Consider the following 25,469-nt stretch of genomic DNA (forward strand, 5'->3'; position numbering starts at 1 on the left):
TATCAAGTTAAGAATCATATATCACAATATTGTCATTAAAGTTAAAATTCTCATATAATGTACAAAAATCAAACTTTTTAAATTATTCATGAATACAAAATAGACATATTCAATATTAATATATATTCAATAAATCACCAAAAAATATGTCAAAACCAATTTAAAGCCCTATAGAATTCAAAAAACTCAAAAAATATATATTTATCATTAAAAACATAATCAAGAAAATTTCACCACAAATGCATAGATATATCCAAACAAATTATAATCCATAATCAATAATGATTTAAGACAAACATAAACATTATAAGAAAATCACTTACTTAATTCATGTTGTAACTATGTCCAATAAAACTCAATCATATTCATATAAATACACATGACATGAACAATAGATGAGCCAATAATATATTTTAGTTAAGATAAATTAGCTAATCATGTATCAAATTAAAATCACAAATCAAGAAATAAGTCAAGTAAGCACAAAAGCAAGCATATTTCAAAAATATTTCATCACAATCAAATAAATTGTGACATAACAATCACGCACAAAATATATTTCAAAATTTTCACAAGAAATCAAGAAATAATAAATTTAGCACTTTTCAATAATCAAGCTCAATCCATTTATTAATAACCATATGCAGTCGATAATCAAATCCGACACTATCTTGGACAGGAAGGCAAAATGTAGGCATTCCATTCACCTGTAGCATACACAATTGCACAATTAACATAACGAAGATAAAGAATATTGACATTTTCCCAAAAGAATTACTCATCTCGATTACATTCTTCTAAGTATTATCTTTTATTGGTTTTATTGATTATTTAATTGATTATTATGACAAATGACAATTTAAAATAGTGGAAATCTACTTTCAATTATTGTTTTTTTTCCTCTTCAATGTTCATAGAACTTATAGAATGTTATTTTTGCAAATAATATATGAAAATCTGCAACTAAATCACTCCAATATAAACATTTTATCAATTAAATGTTTCTTACAATGCTAATATTTCTAAAGTGAAAACATAAATTACCTTTTATTGTGCTAGTAGCTCATTTGGTGAATTATTTGCACAAAAGGTGAAATACATGAAAAGCAAGGGTATTTTAAGATTTCTAGAGATTCTTGGTTGTTCCCTTCAAGTGTTTTTGGAATTTTCATTTTTGGCATCTTTAGTTGTTATGTTTCCATAACTCTTGGTTTACAATAAAAATTAGTTCAATTTATAACAAGCATTTTTAACCATTCTTTAGCTCATTCTACAATATCAAAACACTTAACTACTAGCATGGTAACCTACTTGTTCATGGCATATGGATTCAATTGATGCATGAAGAGAAGTGATGAAGCAATAGCGAATTAGAACACGTACAATACACAAATGTTTGGTAGGATTACACACACACAAGTACATGTGTGCAAACTTTTTCAAAACCATTTCTACACTTAGCACCCTCATAGATCACATAAAAAAGTATTGAAACCCCAATCCATTTATGCAACCCAATGCAACAAATGTTGCTGTAGAAGAGACAGTGGACTTAAAGCGGACATCATAATTCTGGGATAAATAAATGATTATAAGTCGAAGGATACTCAATGTGACTCAAAGAAGAGTTATAAAACATACATCTTCACCAATGGTGACAGCCTCAGGATAAACTCCACGAATCGTAAGATTAACCAGCATCAGATAGACATCAGCATCTACATCAGTTGCATATCCAAGGTACTCATTGTAGTTTCCAATAAATACTACCCACAGAAAGTTCAAGAAAACAAAAGTTAAGCTGGGATAACACATTATAAAGATGCAATGACACTAAAAGCCTTTAGTCCTCAAGAGAATTTAGTTAAGAAACAAACATAGAGAAATGATGCTTCACCACTTACAAAAACCAAATGTTACATCAGTTCTACTTTGATAATTAACATCAGAACATGCAAGTAACTTATTATATAACACCAAGCAAAATAGAAAATCTGCAAACTCATTCTGATATTACCTGCAACCCATGATAGGTGTACATCATTGAAGTCATAACATCAAATTTGAACCCATCAAAATTGTATTCTTCTAGCCACCATCTTGCATTTGAAAGAAGAAACCTTCGTGCCTAAAGCAAAAAGTAAAAATTAATATTTACACACAATAGGATGGAAGGAAGCCAAAATCTTTCAACAAGCTATTGTTGAAGAGAAGTTTTAGTAGAAGTACATACTTCCCAGCTTCCATAATTAAAAAGTGAGAATCCCACATCCTGTGATGACCTCTTGACCCCGAGTCGAAGTAATGAGCATCGGTTCCATCAAACATGTTCAATCCATCTAACACATTATTAGATGCATGGCTGCATTTGTCAAACATCAGTCAGATACAAAGATGGATGAAAAATTAATTAATAACTTAAATTAACTAAAGAATAAAAATTAACTGAGACTTATAGCAAAAGATTACTTACTCAAAGCAACAAAGCAAATACTTGAATAAAAATTTGCTACAGCTTAGAAAAGAATTTAACATTAACGACATGCAAAAGATTAAAACTTTCATTGTAAACAATATAGTAAGATTCCATTTGGTAATTACTTTTGCTACTAGCTTTTTGCTTCCAGAAGCAGAAAGTACATTTGGATAGAAAAGACAATAATACTTTAAAAGAATTAAAAATAAAAAATATAATCTTTTGTAGAACAAAATACTATGATTCCTCTTTTAATAGAACAATTATATTACAAATTCTACTCATTTAATCATATATATTTTCAAACAATTATGACTTTGCTTTTTCCCTTTTAGGTTTGTTATTTAGAAACCTTTTAGGAAGCCAAAAGCAACTAGGAGAAACATAGTAAGAGTAAGGACCAATAACAGCCTAAATTCTCATGACCATTTTTGCATCAAGTCTACTGGAAGAATGACCATACAATCTATGCAGGAAAAGAAGAAGAAAAAGAGTTTATATTTTCATTTTTGGTACAAAAAAGCTGGGAAAAACCGTTTGCACAAAAACTGCAACAGCAAATAAAGCTGAAGGGTGTGTTTCTAGAAATGATATTCTCCTGCAAGTCCAATTATTACCTGTGCACAATATCCATAAGAACAAGTAGACCCAACTCGTGAGCCTTATCTATCAGTGACTTAAGATTATCAGAGGTTTCAAAACAACTGCTTGGTGCAAAGAAGTTTGCCACATCATACCTGCAACATATTAAATGCAACTTGTTAAAAGTAGAAGAGGTTAGTTTCCATAACCAAAACTAAATTCTGAAGAAATATTTATGTTTACATCCAAAACATAACATTTTAGTACAAGTTAACAAACATAAACAGCAACAAATAAAGATGAGCTGATATTTTGATGGAGATAATACCCAAATCAAGCATAATATGAGTGCTCTTAAACAGCCATGATTTGAACAGCATTATATCCAAGTCTTTTAATGTGGGGAAGCACATCATCTCTAAAGTTGGCATATGTGTTAATTATTGGCTCCTGCATCTTAGAGTTGATAATATTAAGAAAACTAGGAAATGGATTAACCATACCAAAGTGTACCGTGGAAGATAAAGACTGAAGGTGCTTGTGGGACAAATTTTCTTTGAATGATAGTATGATGAAAACTAGAGATAAGTTTTGGTTTAACTGCAAATTTAGGCTTCTTAATGGGTTTTAGAAATGGGTAAAGAATCATAATGAAATGCAATCAAACCAACTTCTATGTTATTTATTTGAAACTGTTAAGATATTTCTATACACAAAGCAGTTAACAGAGATCCCAGTCACTAACTGTTTGGTATTTGCATTATCATTAACAAAAGTAATACTCAATATTTAGTATAATCCAAATGGAAGGACTTCCTTTAACCAAAGAACACGAAAAGTAGGCCATATGCACCTATTTGGCTTTTTGCTAGCTTAATTTGACAAATTTTCTCTTTAAGAGAGGCCACCCTGCCTATGGGACGCAGGAAAGTTCCATTTCAAAATTTATAGGCCTTTCCAAACAGTTATACTGTTTGATGCTCTTAAAGATGTTCAATGCAAGTCAAAATGTTTATCTTCCTTTCTTTTTTTTTTTTTTGGGAAGGGGAAGGGAGGTAAAATTGATAGTTTAAATACAGATACTAAGATAAATTTTACTGTAAAATGTATTGTCTTGTAAAACCTCCTGCTTCACTTTTCGGTCTCAAAACCTTGCAAGAACACTTCATAAGAGAGGTTAAAAGAAATAGCATAAAAATTATGATCACACTCATGATAGCATTTAATGAAGCTTTTTATCAAACTTAAGATTTTCTCTTTTAAGATTAAATAAATCAAGGAAAAGCAATTCAGCACAGAGATAGAAGAGTTGAAAAACAATTTGCTACATGCAAGGGAAAGGAAGATGCATACCATGCTACCCATTCCAACATGTGATTCATAGACATAAGTGATTTTGGTCCTTTTGGTTGGGGGTGTTTGTATACATACTTTTCCTGTTATAGTACAAAAATCATTAGTCAGGATAAAGAGTACAAAAATTTTAGATAAGACACATTATAGACTAAACTAAGTTGACTGTGCTGTGCAGTAATTAAACTTGAACAAGCGAGAACACAATTTAGAAACTGACTTCATATATGAAAAAGAACCAATCAAAATTGTTTTCTTAAAAACCTTCAAGGGCATTGATGTTAATATTAACGTTATAAAGGCAGACGTTCATCAAAACAACCTACTCTAAGAAGAATAAGAAATTCATTATTCGTTTATATATCAATTAATCATATTTGTGTGCAGGCATGCATGAATGCTTTTGTTTATGTATCCTCACACACGTGCAGTCATTTTAAAATTATCATAAACATTAGTTGGTATTTCTAATTTTCCCCAAGCTCCAAATATTTCAGCTACTTATAGTTTGAAAAGAATAAGTTATCTAATCTTTCCAACAAAACCAAAAGATAAAACAGCCACTAATTATACCTCTTCTGGCAGATCATAGTATACTCCGTTGTATGGGATTTCACCTGGTGCTTGAACAAAGAACTTGATTCAAGCAAGAATGGAGTCCTTAATCCCAGATGGAGTTTCCATATGAATCCACAATTATATGAAAAAGTTAAAATGGACACATGGAAAAAGAGGTTGGGATGAATGATAATTGACATGATCATAACAGTCCACCAAAAAAATATTTTGTTTCCATCCTCATCCTTTCCTTCTTTCTCCCTTCCTTTTAAGACAGGAGTTAGTTGCATTTGAACTCAGCTACCTTGAATAATTTTGCTTGACTTAGAGACCGCCCCACTAAATAGGTCAATGCCTTTATGACATGAATTCTAGTAATTAATTATTGTGAACGTTGTACTACAACCAATGATTTATTCAAACCATATACACATGGAATAGGATCAGTGTTAAAAAAAGGCATTATACTTAAAGGTTCCTGGTCCACAGATCATGATCAAAAGGTTAAATACCTTGTTGATCTATAGGGAAAGAGTTCCAAGTTTTAATAGTTTCTTTTTACTCTGACTTAAAAAGTGGAAAAAGAAAATAAAAAACAAGTAGCATTTGAATGTAAGCACAATAAGTTTCAAGAGCCAAACTTATGTTCATCTACAGGTAATTTACCTTCACTTGAGAACCATGGGGAATTGCTGGTGAACCATAAGCACTATTAGCCAAAATATCTCCCAGACACCAAACTCATTCTATTAAAAAACAATTAACATTTGTAGAATTAAACACAAGATGTTATTTAAATTTAGAAATTGACAACAGATCACTGCCAGTGTAAATCAACACAGCTATCTAAGCACTTAGAACACAGTCACCTTCCCATTTATACTTGAGACTACATGGCATTAAATATATGAATTAGCTGATACAATTAATTGTTACATAAGCAAGGTGACTTTTGCACTTAATTATAAAAACTTTGACAACGTTTATCTTCTTAACTTTTCTATTTGGAGCTTTTAAGAATACCAACTCCACCAGACTATACACCCAATCTTTGGTCCATTAAGAAGAATATTCATGCTCACATACATATAAAAAGATCCATGTTTACATTCAGATTTAACATTAAGCTAAGTGTTTTACAAACCAAACTTAAATAACTTTTAACTTCTTTCGGCATGTGCATTTGGAGAACATATAAGCATTGACTTATGAACAACTGGTATTGCAAATACTACAGTTTCTTAAGGCATACATCTTAGAGCACATGGTTTGAGTCAAAGAGAAAAGCAGGGAAGAATTGATTATTATGACAAATGACAATTTAAAATGGTGGAAGTCTTGCAAATAATATATAAAAATCTGCAACTAAATCACTCCAATATAAACATTTTACCAGTTAAATGTTCCTTACTATGCTAATATTTCTAAAGGGTAAAACATAAATTACCTTTTATTGTGCTAGTAGCTCTTTAGGTGAATTATTTGCACAAAAGATGAAATATGTGAAAAGCAAGGATATTTTAAAGTTTCTAGATATTCTTGTTTGTTCCCTTCAAGTGTTTTTGGAATTTTCATTTTTGGCATCTTTAGTTGCTATGTTTCCATAACTCTTGGTCTACAATAAAAATTAGTTCAATTTACAACAAGCATTTTTAACAATTCTTTAGTTCATTCTACAATATCAAAACACTTAACAACTAGCAGGGAAATCTACTTATTCATGGCATATGGATTCAATTGATGCATGAAGAGAAATGATGAAATAGTAGAGAGTTAGAAAAACATGTACAATACACAAATGTTTGGTTGGCTTCGCACACACAAGTACGTGTGCAAACTTTTTCAAAACCATTTCTACACTTAGCATCCTCATGGATCACGAAAAAAAGTATTGAAACCCCAATCCATTTACGCAACCCAGTGCAACAAATGTTGCTATAGAAGAGACAAGGGACTTAAAGCGGACATCTTAATTTTGGAACAAATAAATGATTATAAGTCGAAGGAAGCTCAATGTGACTCAAAGAAGAGTTATAGAATATACATCTTCACCAATGGTGACAACCTCAGGATATAGCCCATGAATCATATGATTAACCAGCATCAGATAGACAACAGCATCTACATCAGTTGCATATCCGAAGTACTCATTGTAGTTTCCAATAAACCCACATCAAGTTCAAGAAAACAAAGGTTAACCTGGGATAATACATTATAAAGATGCAATGACACTAAAATCCTTTAGTCCTCAAGAGAATTTAGTTAAAAAACAAACATAGAGAAATGATGCTTCACCACTTACAAGATCCAAATGTTCCATCAGTTCTACTTCTCTATATAACATAAAATCAAAACGTTGATAATTAACATCTGACCATGTGAGTAACTTATTATATAACACCAAGCAAAATAGAAAATCTGCGATCTCACTCAGACATTACCTGCAACCCATGATGGGTGTACATCATTGAAGTCACAACATCAAATCTGAACCTATCAAACTTGTATTCTTCCAGCCACCATCTTGCATTTGAAAGAAGAAACCTTTGTACCTAAAGCACCAAGTAAAAATTAATATTTTACACACACTAGGATGGAAGCCAAAATCTTTCAACAAGCTATTGTTTAAGAGAAGTTTCAGTAGAAGTACATACTTCCCAGCTTCCATAATTAAAAAGGCGAGAATCCCACATCCAGTGGTGACCCTTTGACCCCGAGTGGAAGTAATGAGCATCAGTTCCATCAAACATGTTCAATCCATCTAACACATTATTAGATGCATGGCTGTATTGGTCAAACATCAGTTAGATACAAAGATGGATGACAAAATTAATTAATAACTTAATTTAACTGAAGAATAAAAATTAACTGAAACTTATAGCAAAAGATTACTTACTTAAAGCAACAGAGCAAATACTTGAATAAAAATTTTCTACAGCTTAGAAAGGAATTTAACATTAACAACATGCAAAAGATAAAAACTTTCATTGTAAACAATACAGTAAGATTCCATTTGGTAGTTGTTTTGGCTATTAGCTTTTTGTTTCCAGAAGTAGAAAGTACATTTGGGTAGAAAAGACAATAATACTTTAAAAGAATTAAAAATAAAAAATATAATTTCTTGTAGAACAAAATACTACGATTCCTCTTTTAATAGAACAATTATACTGCAAATTCTATTGCATTTAATCATATATATTTTCAAACAACTATGACTTTGCTTTCTACTTTTTAGGTTTGTTCTTTAGAAACCTTTTAGGAAGCCAAAACCAACTAGAAAAAACATAGTAAGAGTAAGGACCAATAACAGCCTAAATTCCCATGGCCATATTTGCATCAAGTCTACTGGAAGAATGACCATACAGTCTAAACAGGAAAAAAAGAAGAAAAAGAGTATATTTTCATTTTTGGTACGAAAAAGCTAGGAAAAACCGTTTGCACAAAAACTACAACAACAAATAAAGCTAAAGGATGTGTTTCTAGAAATGATATTCTCCTGGAAGTCCAATTATTACCTGTGCACAATATCCATAATAACAAGTAGACCCAACTTATGAGCCCTATCTATCAATGACTTAAGATCATCAGGGGTTCCAAAACGACTGCTTGGTGCAAAGAAGTTTGCCACATGACACCTACAACATATTAAATGCAACTTGTTAAAAGTAGAAGAGGTTAGTTTCCATAACAAAAACTAAATTCTGAAGAAATATTTCTGTTAACATCCAAAACATAACATTTTAATACAAGTTAACAAACATAAATAGCAACAAATAAAGATGAGCTGATATTTTGATGGAGATAATGCCCAAATCTAACATAATATGAGTGCTCTTGAACAACCATGATTTGAACAGCATTATATCCAAGTCTTTTAATGCGGGGAAGCACATCATCTCTAAAGTTGGCATATGTGTTAATTATTGGCTCCTGCATCTCAGAGTTGATAATATTAAGAAAACTAGGAAATGGATTAACCATACCAAAGTGTACCATGAAAGATAAAGACTGAAGGTGTTTGTGGGACAAATTTTCTTTGAATGACAGTATGATGAAAACTAGAGATAAATTTTGGTTTAATTGCAAATTTAGGCTTCTTAATGGGTTTTAGAAATGGGTGAAGAATCATAATGAAATGCAATCAAACCAACTTCTATGTTATTGATTTGAAACTGCTATTTAAGATATTTCTATACAGAAAGCAGTTAACAGAGACCCAAGTCACTAGCTGTTAGGCATTTGCATTATCATTAACTAAAGTAATACTCATTATTTAGTATAATCCAAATGGAAGAACTTCCTTTAACCAAAGAACACGAAAAGTAGGTCGTATACACTTACGTGGCTTTTTGCTAACTTAATTTGACAGATTTTCTCTTTAAGAGAGGCCACCCTGCCTACGGGATGTAGGAAAGCTCCGTTTCAAAATTTACAAGCCTTTCCAGACAGCTATACTGTTTGATGCTCTTAAAGATGTTCAATGCAAGTCAAAATGTCTCTCTATCTTCCTTTTTTTTTTGGGGGGGGGGGGGTGGTAAAATTGATAGTTTAAATACAAATATTAAGATAAGTTTTCTTGTAAAATGTATTGTCTTATAAAACCTCCTACTTTACTTTTTAGTCTCAAAACCTTGCAAGAACACTTCATAGGAAAGGTTGAAAGAAATAGCATAAAAAATATGATCCCACACATGATAGCATTTAATGAAGCTTTTTATCAAACTTAAGGTTTCCTCTTTTAAGATTAAATAAATCAAGGAAATGCAATTCAGTGCAGAGACAAAAGAGTTGAATAACAATTTGCTACATGCAAGGGAAAGGAAGATGCATACCATGCTACTCATTCCAACATATGATTCATAGACTTAAGTGATTTTGGTCTTTTTGGCTAGTGGTGATTGAATACATACTTTTCCTATTACAGTATAAAAATCAAGTCTACAAAAATTTGAGATAAGACATATATGACAGACTAAACTAAGTTGACTGTGCTGTGCAGTGATTAAACTTGAACAAGCGAGAACACAATTTAAAAACTGACTTTATATATGAAAAAGAACCAATCAAAATTGTTTTCTTAAAAACCTTTAAGGGCAGTGATGTTAATATTAACGTTATAAAGGAAGACGTTCATCAAAACAACCTACTCTAAGATGAATGCATGCTTTGTCTATGTATTCATTATTTGTTTATATAATCAATTAATCATATTTGTGTGCAGGCATGCATGCATGCTTTTGTCTATGTATCTTCACACACCTGTAGTCATTTTAAAATTATCATAAACATTAGTTGGTATTTCGGATTTTCCCCAAGCTCCAAATATTTCAGCTGCTTATAGTTTGAAAAGAATAAGTTATCTAATCTTTCCAACAAAACCAAAAGAGCAAATAGCCATCAACTATACCTCTTTTGGCAAATCATAGTATATTCCGTTGTATGGGATTTCACCTAGTACTTGAACATAGAACTTGATCCAAGCAGGAATGGAGTCTTTAATCCCATATGGAGCTTCCATACGAATCTACAATTATATGGTCAAAAACTTAAGATGTACACATGGAAAAAGAGGTTTGGATGAATGATAATTGACATGATCATAACAGTCCACCAGAAAAACGGTTTTTTTTTCATCTTCATCTTTTCTTTTTGTCTCCCTTCCTTTTAGGACGGGAGTTAGTTGGATTTGAACTCAGCTACCTTGAATAATTTTGCTTGACTTGGAGACCACCCCACTAAATACTTCAATGCCTTTATGTCATGAATTCTAGTAATTAATTATTGTGAAGGTTGTAGTACAATCAATGATTTAGTCAAACCATATACACATGCAATAGGATCAGTGTTAAAAAAAAGCATCATACTTAAAGGTTCCTGGTCCACAGATCATGATCAAAAGGTTAAATACCTTGTTGATCTACAGGGAAAAAGTTGCAAGTTTTTATAGTTTCTTTTTACTCTGACATAAAAAGTGGAAAAAGGAAATAATAAACAAGTAGCATTTGAATGTAAGCACAATAAGTTTCAAGAGCCAAACTTATGTTCATCTACAGGTAATTTACCTTCACTTGAGAACCAAGGGGAATTGCTGGTGAATCGTCAGCATTATTAGGCCAAAAGATCACCCAGACACCAAACTCATTCTGTTAAAAAACCATTAATATTTGTATAATTAAACACTAGATGTTATTTAAATATAGAAATAGACAATAGATCACTACCAATGTAAATCAACACAGCTTTCTAAGCACTTAGAACACAGTCACCTTCCCTTTTATACTTGAGACTGCATGGCATTAAATATATGAATTAGCTGATACAATTAATTGTTACATAAGCAAGGTGGCTTTTGCACTTAATTATAAAAACTTTGACAACATTTATCTTCTTAACTTTTCTGTTTGGAGCTTTTAAGAATATCAACTGCACCAAACTATACACCCAATCTTTGGGCCATTAAGAAGAATATTCATGCCCACATACAAATAAAAAGATCCATGTTTACATTCAGATTTAACATTAAGCTAAGTGTTTTGACAAACCAAACTTAAATAACTTTTAACTTCTTTCAGCATGTGCATTTAGAGAAGATACAAGCATTGACTTATGAACAGCTGGTATTGCAAATACTACAGTTTCTTAAGGCATACTTCTTAGAGCACATGGGTCTGAGTCAAAAAGAAAAGCAGTGGAGAATTGATTATTATGACAGATGACATTTTAAGATGGTGGAAGTCTACCTTCAACTATTGTTTCTTTTCCTTTTCAAAATTAATATAACTTAAAGAATGTTATTTGTGCAAATAATATATGAAAATCTGCAACTAAATCACTCCAATATAAACATTTTATCTATTAAATGTTCCTTACTATGCTAATATTTCTAAAGGGTAAAACATAAATTACCTTTTATTTTGCTAGTAGCTCTTTAGGTGAATTATTTGCACCAAAGATGAAATATGTGAAAAGCAAGGATATTTTAAGATTTCTAGAGATGCTTGTTTGTTCCCTTCAAGTGTTTTTGGAATTTTCATTTTTGGCATCTTTAGTTGCTATGTTTCCAGAACTCTTGGTCTATAATAAAAATTAGTTCAATTTACAACAACCATTTTTAACAACTCTTTAGTTCATTCTACAATATCAAAACACTTAACTACCAGCAAGGTAACCTACTTATTCATGGCATATGGATTCAATTGATGCATGAAGAGAAGTGATGAAGTAGTAGAGAATTAGAAAAACATGTACAATACACAAATGTTTGGTAGGCTTCGCACACACAAGTACGTGTGCAAACTTTTTCAAAACCATTTCTACACTTAGCATCCTCATGGATCACATAAAAAAGTATTGAAACCCCATTCCATTTACGCAACCCAATTCAACAAATATTGCTGTAGAAGAGACAGGGGACTTAAAGCAGACATCATAATTCTAGAAAAGATAAATGATTATAAGTCGAAGTATGCTCAATGTGACCCAAAGAGGAGTTATAGAACATACATCTTCACCAATGGTGACAGCCTCAGGTTATAGCCCATGAATCATATGATTAACCAGCATCAAATAGACAACAACATCTACATCAGTTGCATTTCAGAAGTACTCATTGTAGTTTCTAGTAAATGCTACCTACAGCAAGTTCAAGAAAACAAAGGTTTAGCCAGGATAATACATTATAAAGATGCAATGACACTAAAAACCTTTAGTCCTCAAGAGAATTTAGCTAAGAAACAAACAGAGAAATGATGTTTCACCGCTTACAAGAACCAAATGTTACATCAGTTCTACTTCTCTATATAACATAAAGTCAAAACTTTGATAATTAACATCTAAACATGTGAGTAACTTATTATATAACACCAAGCAGAATAGAAAATCTGCAAACTCACTCAGATATTAATTACAACCCATGATAGGTGTACATCATTGAAGTCACAACATCAAATCTGAACCCATCAAACTTGTATTCTTCCAGCCACCATCTTGCATTTGAAAGAAGAAACCTTTGTACCTAAAGCAACAACTAAAAATTAATATTTACAAACAATAGGATGGAAGGAAGCCAAAATCTTTCAACTAGCTATTGTTTAAGAGAAGTCTCAATAGAAGTACATACTTCCGAGCTTCCACAATTAAAAAGGCAAGAATCCCACATCCAGTGGTGACACTTTGACCCCGAGTGGAAGTAATGAGCATTGGTTCCATCAAACATGTTCAATCCATCTAACACATTATTAGATGCATGGCTGTATTCATCAAACATCAGTTAGACACAAAGATGGATGACAAAATTAATTAATAACTTAATTTAACTAAAGAATAAAAATTAACTAAGACTTATAGCAAAAGATTACTTACTCAAAGCAATAGAGCAAATACTTGAATAAAAATTTGCTACAGCTTAGAAAAGAATTTAACATTAACGACATGCAAAAGATAAAAACTTTCATTGTAAACAATACAGTAAGATTCCATTTGGTAGTTGTTTTTGCTACTAGCTTTTTGCTTCCAGAAGTAGAAAGTACATTTGGGTAGAAAAGACAATAATACTTTAAAAGAATTAAAAATAAAAAATATAATCTCTTGTAGAACAAAATACTATGATTCCCCTTTTAATAGAACAATTATACTACAAATTCTATTGCATTTAATCATATATATTTTCAAACAATTATGACTTTGCTTTCTCCCTTTTAGGTTTGTTCTTTAGAAACCTTTTAGGAAGCCAAAAACAACTAGAAAAGACATAGTAACAGTAATGACCAATAACAGCCTAAATTCTCATGGCCATATTTGCATCAAGTCTATTGGAAGAATGACCATACAGTCTAAGCAAGAAAAGAAGAAGAAAAAGAGTTTATATATTCATTTTTGGTACGAAAAAGCTAGGAAAAATCGTTTGCACAAAAACTGTAACAGCTAATAAAGCTAAAGGGTGTGTTTCTAGAAATGATATTCTCCTGCAAGTCCAATTATTACCTGTGCACAATATCCATAAGAACAAGTAGACCCAACTTGTGAGCCTTATCTATCAGTGACTTAAGATCATCAGGGGTTCCAAAACGACTACTTGGTGCAAAGAAGTTTGTCACATGATACCTGCAACATATTAAATGCAACTTGTTAAAAGTAGAAGAGGTTAGTTTCCATAACCAAAACTGAATTTTGAAGAAATATCTCTGTTTACATCCAAAACATAACATTTTAGTACAAGTTAACAAACATAAACAGTAACAAATAAAGATGAGCTGATATTTTGATGGAGATAATACCCAAATCTAGCATAATACGAGTGCTCTTGAATAGCCAATGATTTGAACAGCATTATATCCAAGTCTTTTAATGTGGGGAAGCACATCATCTCTAAAGTTGGCATATGTGCTAATTATTGGCTCCTGCATCTCAGAGTTGATAATATTAAGAAAACTAGGAAATGGATTAACCATATCAAAATGTAGCATGAAAGATAAAGACTGAAGGTTTTTGTGGGACAAATTTTCTTTGAATGACAGTATGATGAAAACTAGAGATAAATTTTGGTTTAATTGCAAATTTAGGCTGCTTAATGGGTTTTAGAAATGGGTGAAGAATCATAATAAAATTCAATCAAACCAACTTCCATGTTATTGATTTGAAACTGTTATTTAAATATAAAAATAGACAATAGATCACTGCCAATGTAACTCAACACACATGTTTACATTCAGATTCAACATTAAGCTAAGTGTTTTAACAAACCAAACTACATAACTTTTAACTTCTTTCAGCATGTGCATTTAGAGAAGATATAAGCATTTACTTATGAACGGCTGGTATTGCAAATACTACAGTTTCTTAAGGCATACATCATAGAGCACATTGGTCAGAGTCAAAGAGAAAAGCAGGGGAGACAGTAGCTCATTAAAAGCAACATAAATGATATGTAGTTCATCAATAGATATAAAATTGCAAGAAAGCTGCCTCAGAAACAAAGTGCGGAGTTACTGATATTTTGACAGCACCAACTCCATCTTGTGACTACATTATTTATGTCATGTATAGAAGGAGAAGATTCAGAAAGCAATCAAAGAAAATCACTTGTAGGTGCACCTACTAAAGTATTGCTCAATTATTATGAACTTCACTTAATGTCAAGTAACCCATCAATGGCAGATCAGTTCTTACAGACATGGAAAATATCAATTCAATGCACAAGAAAGCATAACATACCCGACTCATAATATCTACATTAGGGTTCCAATTGTTAAAATTTCCAATCAATGCTACTGACTGAAAAAGAAAATGCAGTAAACTAATCACAAAAATTGAAGAGAAAACAAAACACCTAGAAGTTAATAAGACTTTTTTGATTGCATAGAAGTTAGTAAGATTAATGGTTAAAATCTCAAAATGTTAAAATGATGCATAAGAAACCCTAACTCCTGGTGCCCACTCCCTGTAAGTTATTCCTATCTCACTGAAAGCTAGATGAGATTATATAAAAAAAGAGCAATATCAGCTTATCATAAAACAACTTCTAAGACCAAAAAAAAAAAACATGAATGGAGAATAACATTTTTACTAAAAATTAAAGTTAACAAGATAGCTATTAAGCAATGTAATACAAAGAAATGATAAAGGAAACAAGGAGAAGACATTCACAAATAAATAAATAAATAAAATAAACATATAAAAGTGAAATAATAGAGAAAGAACTAATTCTAAGGGCTCTAATAAAATTCTCGATTTTTTCTTGCACCAAAAAACCAAATACTTGCTCCACACTTTGTTAAGCATCAAGGAACTAATTTCTTTCTTAGATTGATCTACCTAAATTTTAAACATATAAAAATAAAAGATCTAGAAAATCATGTACATTATTCCCACACAAATCAATCACAAGAATATTCCAACACTAATTTTATTTAATTGAAAACTGCTCATTTGAATTGGAAAGAGTAATAAATCAAAACAAATTACATTTACCGTAAAAAGCAATAACATGCAACCATGGGAGCTACAATTAATATGGAACATTATAGTTATGAAAAATAATCACATGCTAACAATTAGATATTTGGAAGAATGGTAACCTACATGTGAAGTCGAGCTTCTCATAGCCAAGAAAAAATGCCTCCAAACTACCTTCATACTTATCAATTTCTTCTAATATTTTCTTTTACTGTACATACATGTAATTAGATAAAATATATAAAATAATAAAAATGTCAGTAGCACATACCTTATCTACAACATCATTAGACAATTCCATATTCATTTATCACTTCGCTAAATACAAACATTGTAAGAGGGTCGGGTCAGGAGCATCAAACCTGAGTTTTCCGTTTTTTGTATCAAATGCAACATTTTCTCTCCAAAAAAGACACACCCGGCCACTCTCCCCTAACCCAGATCCCGGCGACGGTAGCCGACCCGGCCGCCGTTCACCGCCCCCGTTCGGCGTCAGTTGACTCCAAAATTTCAGCCGTGGACTCCTCTCTTCCTTCTTGTCTCAGATTCAGCAATCACCTCATAATAGCTTAGATCTGAAACTTTAACCAGAAATTTTAAACCGCCGTTCACCCTCTTCTCGCCGTCCGGTCGTCCTGAAACCAAAGTATGTTTTTTCTCCTCTTCCATCCTTCCTTTCTACCGGTTCAGATCATCCAAAAGTCTCCTCGCCCGCGCTGACCTCCATACGCCGCCGTCGCTCCCACCGCCCAAAAAAATAGCTCTTTTCTCTCCTTTCCCAAAATCTTAAAAATACTCTCCCAAATCACTCATAAAAACAACAAAAAAATCCCATGACCGAAAGCCCCTTTTCATCCTCAACGGGCCCTTTTCTGTTTCTTTTTTTTTTCCCGATGGATTCCTCAATAGAGGACTGTGGTTGTTTGCAATTTTTTTTTTTGGCTTTGATGGCTTGGTTTTTTTATTTTTTGCTTTTGGCTGTGACAGTTGCTATTTATTTGTTGGCAGTTTCGATGGCTATCTCAGTAGGGCTGTGGGTGGTGCGTCGGTGGGAGATGGGAGCTGTTCCTGGGGGGTAGTTGGGAGATCGGTGGGGTTGGGTTGGCGATCGGCTGGCAAAGGAAAGGGAATGGGATGATGGTACACATGGTTGCCGGTGGAGGCAATGGCTTGTTGGATTTTTGGCATTTACCTTCTTCGTCCAAAAATTGGCCTCCAGAAAAAAATGCCTTTCAAAAGTTTTTTCAGAAAAGATTGACCTCCTCTCTTGCCTCAATTTTTCGCTAGATCCAGTTCAAATCCTCAATTTTTTTAGATTTGAGAAACACTTTAATTCAAATTTTCGATTCTATGAGATTTGAGAAAGACTTTACAATTTTTGTGCTGGCAAGTTGGACAACAATACAGTGGGCAATCGGCTTGAATTCAACAGTGGAATTATTGGAATTTTGACTGTTTAGATTTTTCAAGCTTTTTGTTTTGTTTTTTTTTATTATTATTATTTTAACTTTTTTTTAAAGAAATTAAAATTAAAAAATAAAATAATAAGAATTCAAAGTAAGATAGGCTACAGTGTTTTATTGTGCTCTCTAGAATAATTTGGATAAAATAATTTTAAATCCAAATTAATTAGAATAAGATTTAATTTGTTCAATTTATTTGATGGTTTAATAAATTCGAAATATATATTGAGATAATTATTAATGATAATATTTTTTAAATCGAGTAGATTCAAATAAAATAAAAATTATTTAACAAATTATTTTGATTCAATTTTAAAATTAATTCGAAAAAAATTTAATAAATACATATTTTTTGTGCCATATGAAATGAATTATTGTGTTTTGAAATTGATTGGTTTATGGTTTATGTTTGGCAACAAAATAAATGTTGGTTTCAATAATTTCAATTAGTCATGTAGCAAAGGATAATGTCGAGGTAAATGCAATAAAAATTTTTTTCTGTAAAATAAGATAGCCCTATTTTATTGGGCCAGCTTCAAATATTTTATATTTAGAAGATTAGCATTTGTTTTCATGTTTTGTGTTTTTAAGCAACTTTTATCCAAAGAAACAAGAACAAAACTTTAGACTATTAAATTGCACATGGCTTGAAAAGTCACGAAGCTGTCACTTTTGGAAACTTTAAAAAAAAAATTTTCTTTCTAAGTTTGTACATAACTTTTCATTATCTTTTTCCTTCATGCAATTTTTTGTAATATTATGCTTTGATCAAGTCACAAACTTGGACCCTTTGAAATAGTCCATGTTGGCCAATTATGTTGAATTTGTTACCTAGAATGATTTTCTACCTATGTATATTTTATTTTCATTTAGTAAAAGTTAAAGCAAAAGCTATATTTCAATCTATGAAGAGGCAGGCCAGTGATATTTTGACTGAATGTCGTATAGAGCCAGATTGTAAAAGGGAATATACCTTTTTTTTATAATGTAGTTAGGGAATCAAAAGCTTTTCCTGTTAACAATTCTAGATATGATCATTCAATGGATCCAAAATTCAACCAATATGTCACGTTAGGCAAAGTTTGTTCCCTCAAACATTTTCTATATCAAAATCCAATACTACTTTTAAAGGTAACTCCCCAAGAAAACACAATTGTGAAATTTGGACACAAGATTACTATCATGGAGATTTATGGCAAGCATGGATCACTTTTGATAAAAGCAAAATTTAGATAGAGATACACCTCTACATATTGCTACAAAGGCAGGTTGGAAAGAAATTGATAAAGATGAAATCATTAGCAAGTTTGAGATTCTGACAATAATTAACAAGGAAAACAACATAGTTTTGCATGAAACTCTCAGGAATGTTCATCTTAAAGTGGTTCAACTCTTGCTAAAGGTTGATTCTAAGTTGGCTTTTTTAGAAAACTTTGCTAGTGAATTGCCTTTGTATCTTGCTTCCAGAGAAGGAAGCGAGAGATAGTGAATGAAATTATGACATCAACAAATAAGTTCGTAGCTTATAGGGGTTTAGATGGCCAAATAGCTTTGCATGTTGCTGTCATTGAAAGCCATTATGGTAATTTTCACATTTGGTTCATTTGTTTTCACAAATTTATCTTACACAACATTGTAGTTCTTACTATTTCAAAACTCTTGCAATTCTAATTTCTATACCAAAATAGAGATATTAGATTTCTCTAAGTATTTCCCTTTGATAGTGCTTATGGTTTTCTTTTATCTTAACAAATTTTTTTTGTAAACGTAAGGTATCATGCAAGCCTTCCTAAGAGCCAAACCACGTTGATCAAAGAAGTTGACCATCATGGAAGAGCCTCTCTCCACTATGCATCATCTCTAACAAACCATAATTATTTATCTCAATTATTTAATTTATAATTATTATAATTATTAGCAATAATTGATTTTAGTCAATTATAACAAAATCTAATCATAATCAATTCATACAAGCTTAATATTGTAATAGATAATAATATTAATTATAATTATTCTGAATATAAATTTTAAATTTAATTAATTTGAAATAAAATAATTTGGTTAGATTCAGATAAACAAAATAAAGATCATTATGATTTGAGATAGATAAATATTATTCATAATTTTATAAGATTTAGTAATATTTAATTAATAATATATATTAAATAATAAAAATAAATCTATTTACATATAATTTTTTGTTATTTTATAATAAATTATAGTGAATTAGCTTGTTATTAAATTCTATATTTAATAAATTAATATAATTGATATTATTATTTGTAATTAAATTATTAATTAAAATATTATTAATTATTTAGTGTTAATTATATAACTAATTTTATAATTAAACTCTTTATTATAACTTCATATTTAATTAATAATTTAATTACAAATAATAATATCAATATTAGGTATAATTTTTCAAATAAATAATTCTACAATTGGCACTTAGATGTCTTAATTTATTTAAATTATTTTAAATTATTATATTTATTAATAATAAATTATAATACTATAACTTAATTTATAGTTATAACGACTATAAATATAATTTATAAATTATGAAATAATTAAAAAAATGTTATTAATCAGTTAAAACATAAAAATAATAAACTATTTGTAATATTTAAATATTAGTTATTTAATAATTAAATTTATAATATGATATATTACTAAATAAATTATTTTATTATTTTATTATTAAAAATTATATTAATTTAATTCCTATATTAATATTAATAATATTAATAATAGTTAATTAGATATTAGTTTAATAATAATATATAAAATAATTACTTTATAACATTAATATAATATAATTAATTTTATAATTAATTAACTATTAATTATATTAAATTTATATATAAATTTTATAAATTTATTAGTATTATTTATTATATAAATACTAATATACTTAATTAATCTAATAAAATAATATTAATTATATTATAAATAAATTAATAGTTAATAATTTATTATATAAATTTATAAATCTCTTACTTATTTAGTATTAATTATAATTAAGTTTTGAATATATTAAAGATATATTCATTATATAAACATATTTATTATTAATATGACTAAATACAAGAATTATTAATAATTTATTAAATAAGTTTAATATAATTAAAATGATAATTATTTCGAATAAGCAATTTAGAGTTAACAGGTTCATCAATAATAGAATTACCTATAATTATTATAGTATACTTAATATAATATAATACTTTAATTATTAAATATTCATAGTAATTATAATTATTAATTACTTATAATTATAATATAATTATATTAATAATAATATTATTAGATAATTAAATTGTTATATTAATAATTAATTTTTAAATTAATTATACATCTTAGTTAATTATATTATTAATTTAATAAATAAATTAAATGTGCGAATAATTAAAACTAAATATAATTAAATTAATTGTTTTGTCATAAAAAAAATTATATTAATTAAATACAATAGTATTATATTTATTAATGTAATATTGTTTCATATTATTGATAAATTATGTATATATATACTTTAACTTTATATATTACATAAATATTATTTATATGACAAATCATATTTACTTAATAATTAATATTTAACTTCATTAATTCAATGATATATTATAATTAATTAATATAAATTATAACAATCACTTATTAATATAATTATTTTATTATTTAAATAATTTTAAATTATTAATATTTATTATAATTGTTTTAAAATAAATTTATAATAATAATATTATAACTTAAATATCTATATATATAAATAATATATATTATTCAATAGATATTAATATTAATATAAAAAACAATTGTTTATCATTATGACTAATATTATTGTTTGTTAAATAAATATTAACATTAATAATAATGTTAATAAATATTTGTAATATTTATCCTACAATATTAGTCAATAATTAAAATATTAATTAATTATATATTATAATAACATTTTAATTAATATTAAAATATGACCAATATTTTAATATTTAATAATATTATTATAAATTTATTTGATAACAACTAAAATATATTGTAATCGTTATTAATAAATAATTATTCATATAATTATATATATAATTACAATTAAATTAAAAAATTTTAATTTATAGTATTAAATTTAATAAATTATTTAATTATTATTTAATAGATTATATATTATTATTATTCATAAAACTAATTATTGTAGTATGAATAATTAACTTAATATAATTAATCTAATATTTCATAAATGGTTAAATTAGTTTAATAATACTAATTTTATTCGAAATAAGCTTATATGAATTGAAATAATTGTTTTATGACTAAATAAAAGGATAGAATGATTTGAAATAGATAATTATTTTGATAGTCTTATCTATTTGAACTAGTTCGGCTAACATATTTATTTTTTTAAATCTCTTATTAATTTTTGAAATATTATTAAATTAGTATTATTTTAATCCAAATAAGCTTGTATGAAAGGAAACAATTGTTGTATGAATAAATAAAGATCATTATGATTTGAGATAGATAATTGTTCAAATAGTCATAACTATTTGAACTAGTTTAGTAAATAGATTTAGTTTTTAAATCTCTTATTAATTTTTAAAATATTAATAAATAAAAAATATTTTATTTTGAATAATTCTATATGAACAGAAACAATTGTTTTATAACAAATTATTAAATATAATTAATTTAGTTAAATTAAATTAAATATTCTATTAAATATTTAATAATAAAATATTATTATTATTATTATGCTATTAATTATCTTATTTCTTTAATTATGATATTTAATTGATAATATATTAAATTAAATTAATTAAATATTTATATTAATATTTAAATATTAATATAAATTAATAGTATTATTAATTTAAATTAATTTATAATAAATTATATATTTATTTAATATATTATACAAATTAAGTTAACAAATAACTATTTGAATTATATTAATAAATATATAAATTAATATAATTATAACCTTATTAAATATTATGGATTATAATATAAATAATTTATTATCTAATAAATTATTATTAGTTATTTTAATAATGATTAATAAAATTAGATTATTTTAATCCAAATAATCTTGTACAAACAAAACAATTATATTAATATATAATTTAATATATTTAATATTAAAATTGTTAAATAAATTCTATTATTTGTAGTTAATATTTATGAATCATGATTATAATAATTTATAAATATAATTATTAAATATAGATTTATAACAATTTATTATTTATAAATAATATTGTAATTATTACTATTTAGTTATAGTTAAATTTCTATTATAATAATTATTTAACAAATAAATCTATTAATATGAATGTTTAATGATTGTGATATCACAATTAATTATTGTGAATTAATTTATTAATATTCTAAAAATTAATAAGTGATTTAAAAAGTGAGTCTGTTTACCATAATAATTATATTATTATAACTAATTATTTATTAAATAAATTATTGGTGATAATATATACTATTAATATATTAGTTATCAGTTTAATTATCCAATTAATAAATATAAATATGATATAAAAATTATATGAATAGTATTACATAACTAAATATCAAACTCAATTTATAATATTTAAATATATATAACAATTATATATATAATTATTATAATATCTTATAATAAATTAATAAATTATTAATATAATATTAATTATTAAAGTAATTATATTTAATATATGTTATAAATTAATTAATGATTTGTTCTAATCCAATAATTACAATTTTAATAACTAGTTATACAAATTAATTACAATTATTGATTAAGGTTAATTGAATAATTATCTGAATATATTTATAAATTATTATAAATTAATATAATAATTTAATATGTTCAAATAATTAATTTTTTCTAACTTATTATTATATTATTTTTAACTATAATTATAATTAAAGTATTACTATAATACTAATTATTAATAGTGATATTATTATTATAATTTAATAATAGATATAGTAATAATAAATAATATATTATCAAATTATAATAATTTAATTGTTATATATAATAATAAGAATGATTTGAAATAAATAATTGTTCTAATAGTTTTAATCATTTGAATTTATTCAGTAAATACATTATTAACAATATTTAATATATATTATAATATATATTATTACTATTTTATTTATAATATTTAATAAATTATATAATAACATAATAAGACATTTATAAAACAATAGTTATCAAATTTATAAGTTATTATATTATATATGAAGAATTTACATATACAAAACAATTTATAATTTCAATATAATTATTATATTAATAATTATACAATTTATTTATGTGACAATTGTTTATAACTTACTTGTTATTATTAATAATTTAATAATTATTTTTAGTTATTTGATAATTATTCAAATATTAATTATTGTTATAGTCATTTGGTTTAATAATTATTCTTATAGTACTAATAATATTTATTATTATAACTATAGTATATTTATATTGAAAAAATATAACATCACTTTGAGAATTAATTTATTATAAAACTTATATAGTTATTTTATTTATTAAAATATATAAATAGTCATTTTTTTAAATAATTTTGATTTAAAAAGTAAGGAATATATTTTTATATATTAAAATAGTTTAGTTATATATCAAATTATTAATATTATAATTTATATTATTACATTACAATAAATATAATTATATTATAATTAATTATAATATATTTAATATAAATATAATTAATATAAATATTTAATTATTTATTAATTAAATAATATAATATTATATATATTATTAGATAATATATTTTAATATTACTTAATTATATGTAATCTAAATTAGATTTATAATATATAATATATTTATATATATTAATAATTATTATTTAAACTAACTATTTGATAATTTAATAATTATAAATAACTATAATTAATTATTAAAAAGTAGATTAAATATAATCTAAATTAATATAATAATATTAATCATAAGTATTAACATACTTAATATATAATAATTTATAAGAATTTAAAATTTAATATTAACTTAATATTAATTATATTAATAATTAATAAAAATAAATTATCTATAAGTTAGGAATATGTTTAATTTATTAATAACAATTTGAAATTAGATATTAAAACTATTATAATTTATTTAATATATAACATTTATTTCTATTTATATCATAAACATATTGATAATTAAGTCAATTTATAATATTGTATTATTATTAATTATTGATATAATTATTTAAATAACATCACATTATTTGGATATATATTATAATTATAAGATTATAAATTAATAATATATATAATTGATAAATATAATAAATTAATATTATTTTATATTAAATTATAATTATAAAATATGAAATAATAATAAATTATTTATTCTAATATAATTTTATAAAAATATAACGGTTATTTTTAATAAATAATTATAATGTAATATAATTAAATTATCATAACTATTTAATTTATTTATGAACAATAAATTAATTATTAATATTATATAATTATAACTAATTATATAAGTTATTAATTTATATTATAAATATAAGTAAAATATATAATATTTATAATTATTTAATAATAATAGTTATTAATAATATAACTAATTGAAATTATATTATTTAATTATAATATATTAAATTAATATATTATATTTATCAATATACAATTAGTTATTACTAATATTGGATAAATTATATAATATTAATATGTTAAGATTTGAAATAAATAATTGCTCAAATAGTCATAACTATTTGAACAAGTTTGTTAAATAGATTTATTTTTTAAATCACTTTATAATTTAAGAATTAATAGATTAATTAACTAATTTATTAATATTTAATAATTATAATTATCGTTATATTTGAAGCCTAATTAAGACCTTTTCAAATCTTAATTGTTAAATTAGTAAAATAAATTATTGTAGTAATTTGTTAAATTATCTATCACTTTAAATTTATAAATAATTTAATAATTTAATAATATTAATTATAATATTTTAAGTATTATAATATTTTGTAATTAATTAATATTATAAAATTAACGTTAAATTAACAAGTGACCTATTATATTAATTAGTATTCAATTTT

General features: G+C 26.2%; 1 protein-coding gene across 14 annotated transcripts; it reads right to left on the bottom strand.

Moving 5' to 3' along the window:
• Positions 1-477: 477 nt before the first annotated feature.
• Positions 478-17,397, bottom strand: LOC111289149 (1,4-alpha-glucan-branching enzyme 2, chloroplastic/amyloplastic-like). 14 transcript variants are annotated; one of them, XM_089754800.1, is made up of 17 exons: positions 16,285-17,361; positions 14,245-14,367; positions 13,952-14,071; positions 13,089-13,218; positions 12,862-12,983; positions 12,473-12,601; positions 11,032-11,112; positions 10,377-10,493; positions 8,485-8,604; positions 7,624-7,753; positions 7,411-7,521; positions 4,412-4,494; positions 3,094-3,213; positions 2,234-2,362; positions 2,018-2,128; positions 1,642-1,766; positions 478-707 (listed from the first exon to the last, which is right to left on the bottom strand). In XM_089754800.1, the coding sequence occupies exons 8-15, from the start codon at positions 10,391-10,393 to the stop codon at positions 2,089-2,091; spliced, it is 750 nt and encodes a 249-aa protein (XP_089610926.1). In that variant the 5' UTR covers positions 10,394-10,493; positions 11,032-11,112; positions 12,473-12,601; positions 12,862-12,983; positions 13,089-13,218; positions 13,952-14,071; positions 14,245-14,367; positions 16,285-17,361; the 3' UTR covers positions 478-707; positions 1,642-1,766; positions 2,018-2,088. The 14 variants fall into 14 exon arrangements, with proteins under 14 accessions (XP_089610926.1, XP_089610922.1, XP_089610925.1 ...); XM_089754799.1 differs by lacking the exon at positions 478-707 and adding an exon at positions 15,182-15,241 and having other exon boundaries at positions 1,353-1,766; positions 16,285-17,397; XM_089754794.1 differs by lacking the exons at positions 478-707; positions 10,377-10,493; positions 11,032-11,112 and adding exons at positions 15,182-15,241; positions 16,049-16,133 and having other exon boundaries at positions 1,353-1,766; positions 16,285-17,362.
• Positions 17,398-25,469: the final 8,072 nt, after the last annotated feature.

Source organism: Durio zibethinus, chromosome 25 (assembly GCF_047325235.1).
Source record: "Durio zibethinus cultivar Kanyao isolate XHJ-2024 chromosome 25, ASM4732523v1, whole genome shotgun sequence".
NCBI classification, from domain to species: domain Eukaryota; kingdom Viridiplantae; phylum Streptophyta; class Magnoliopsida; order Malvales; family Malvaceae; genus Durio; species Durio zibethinus.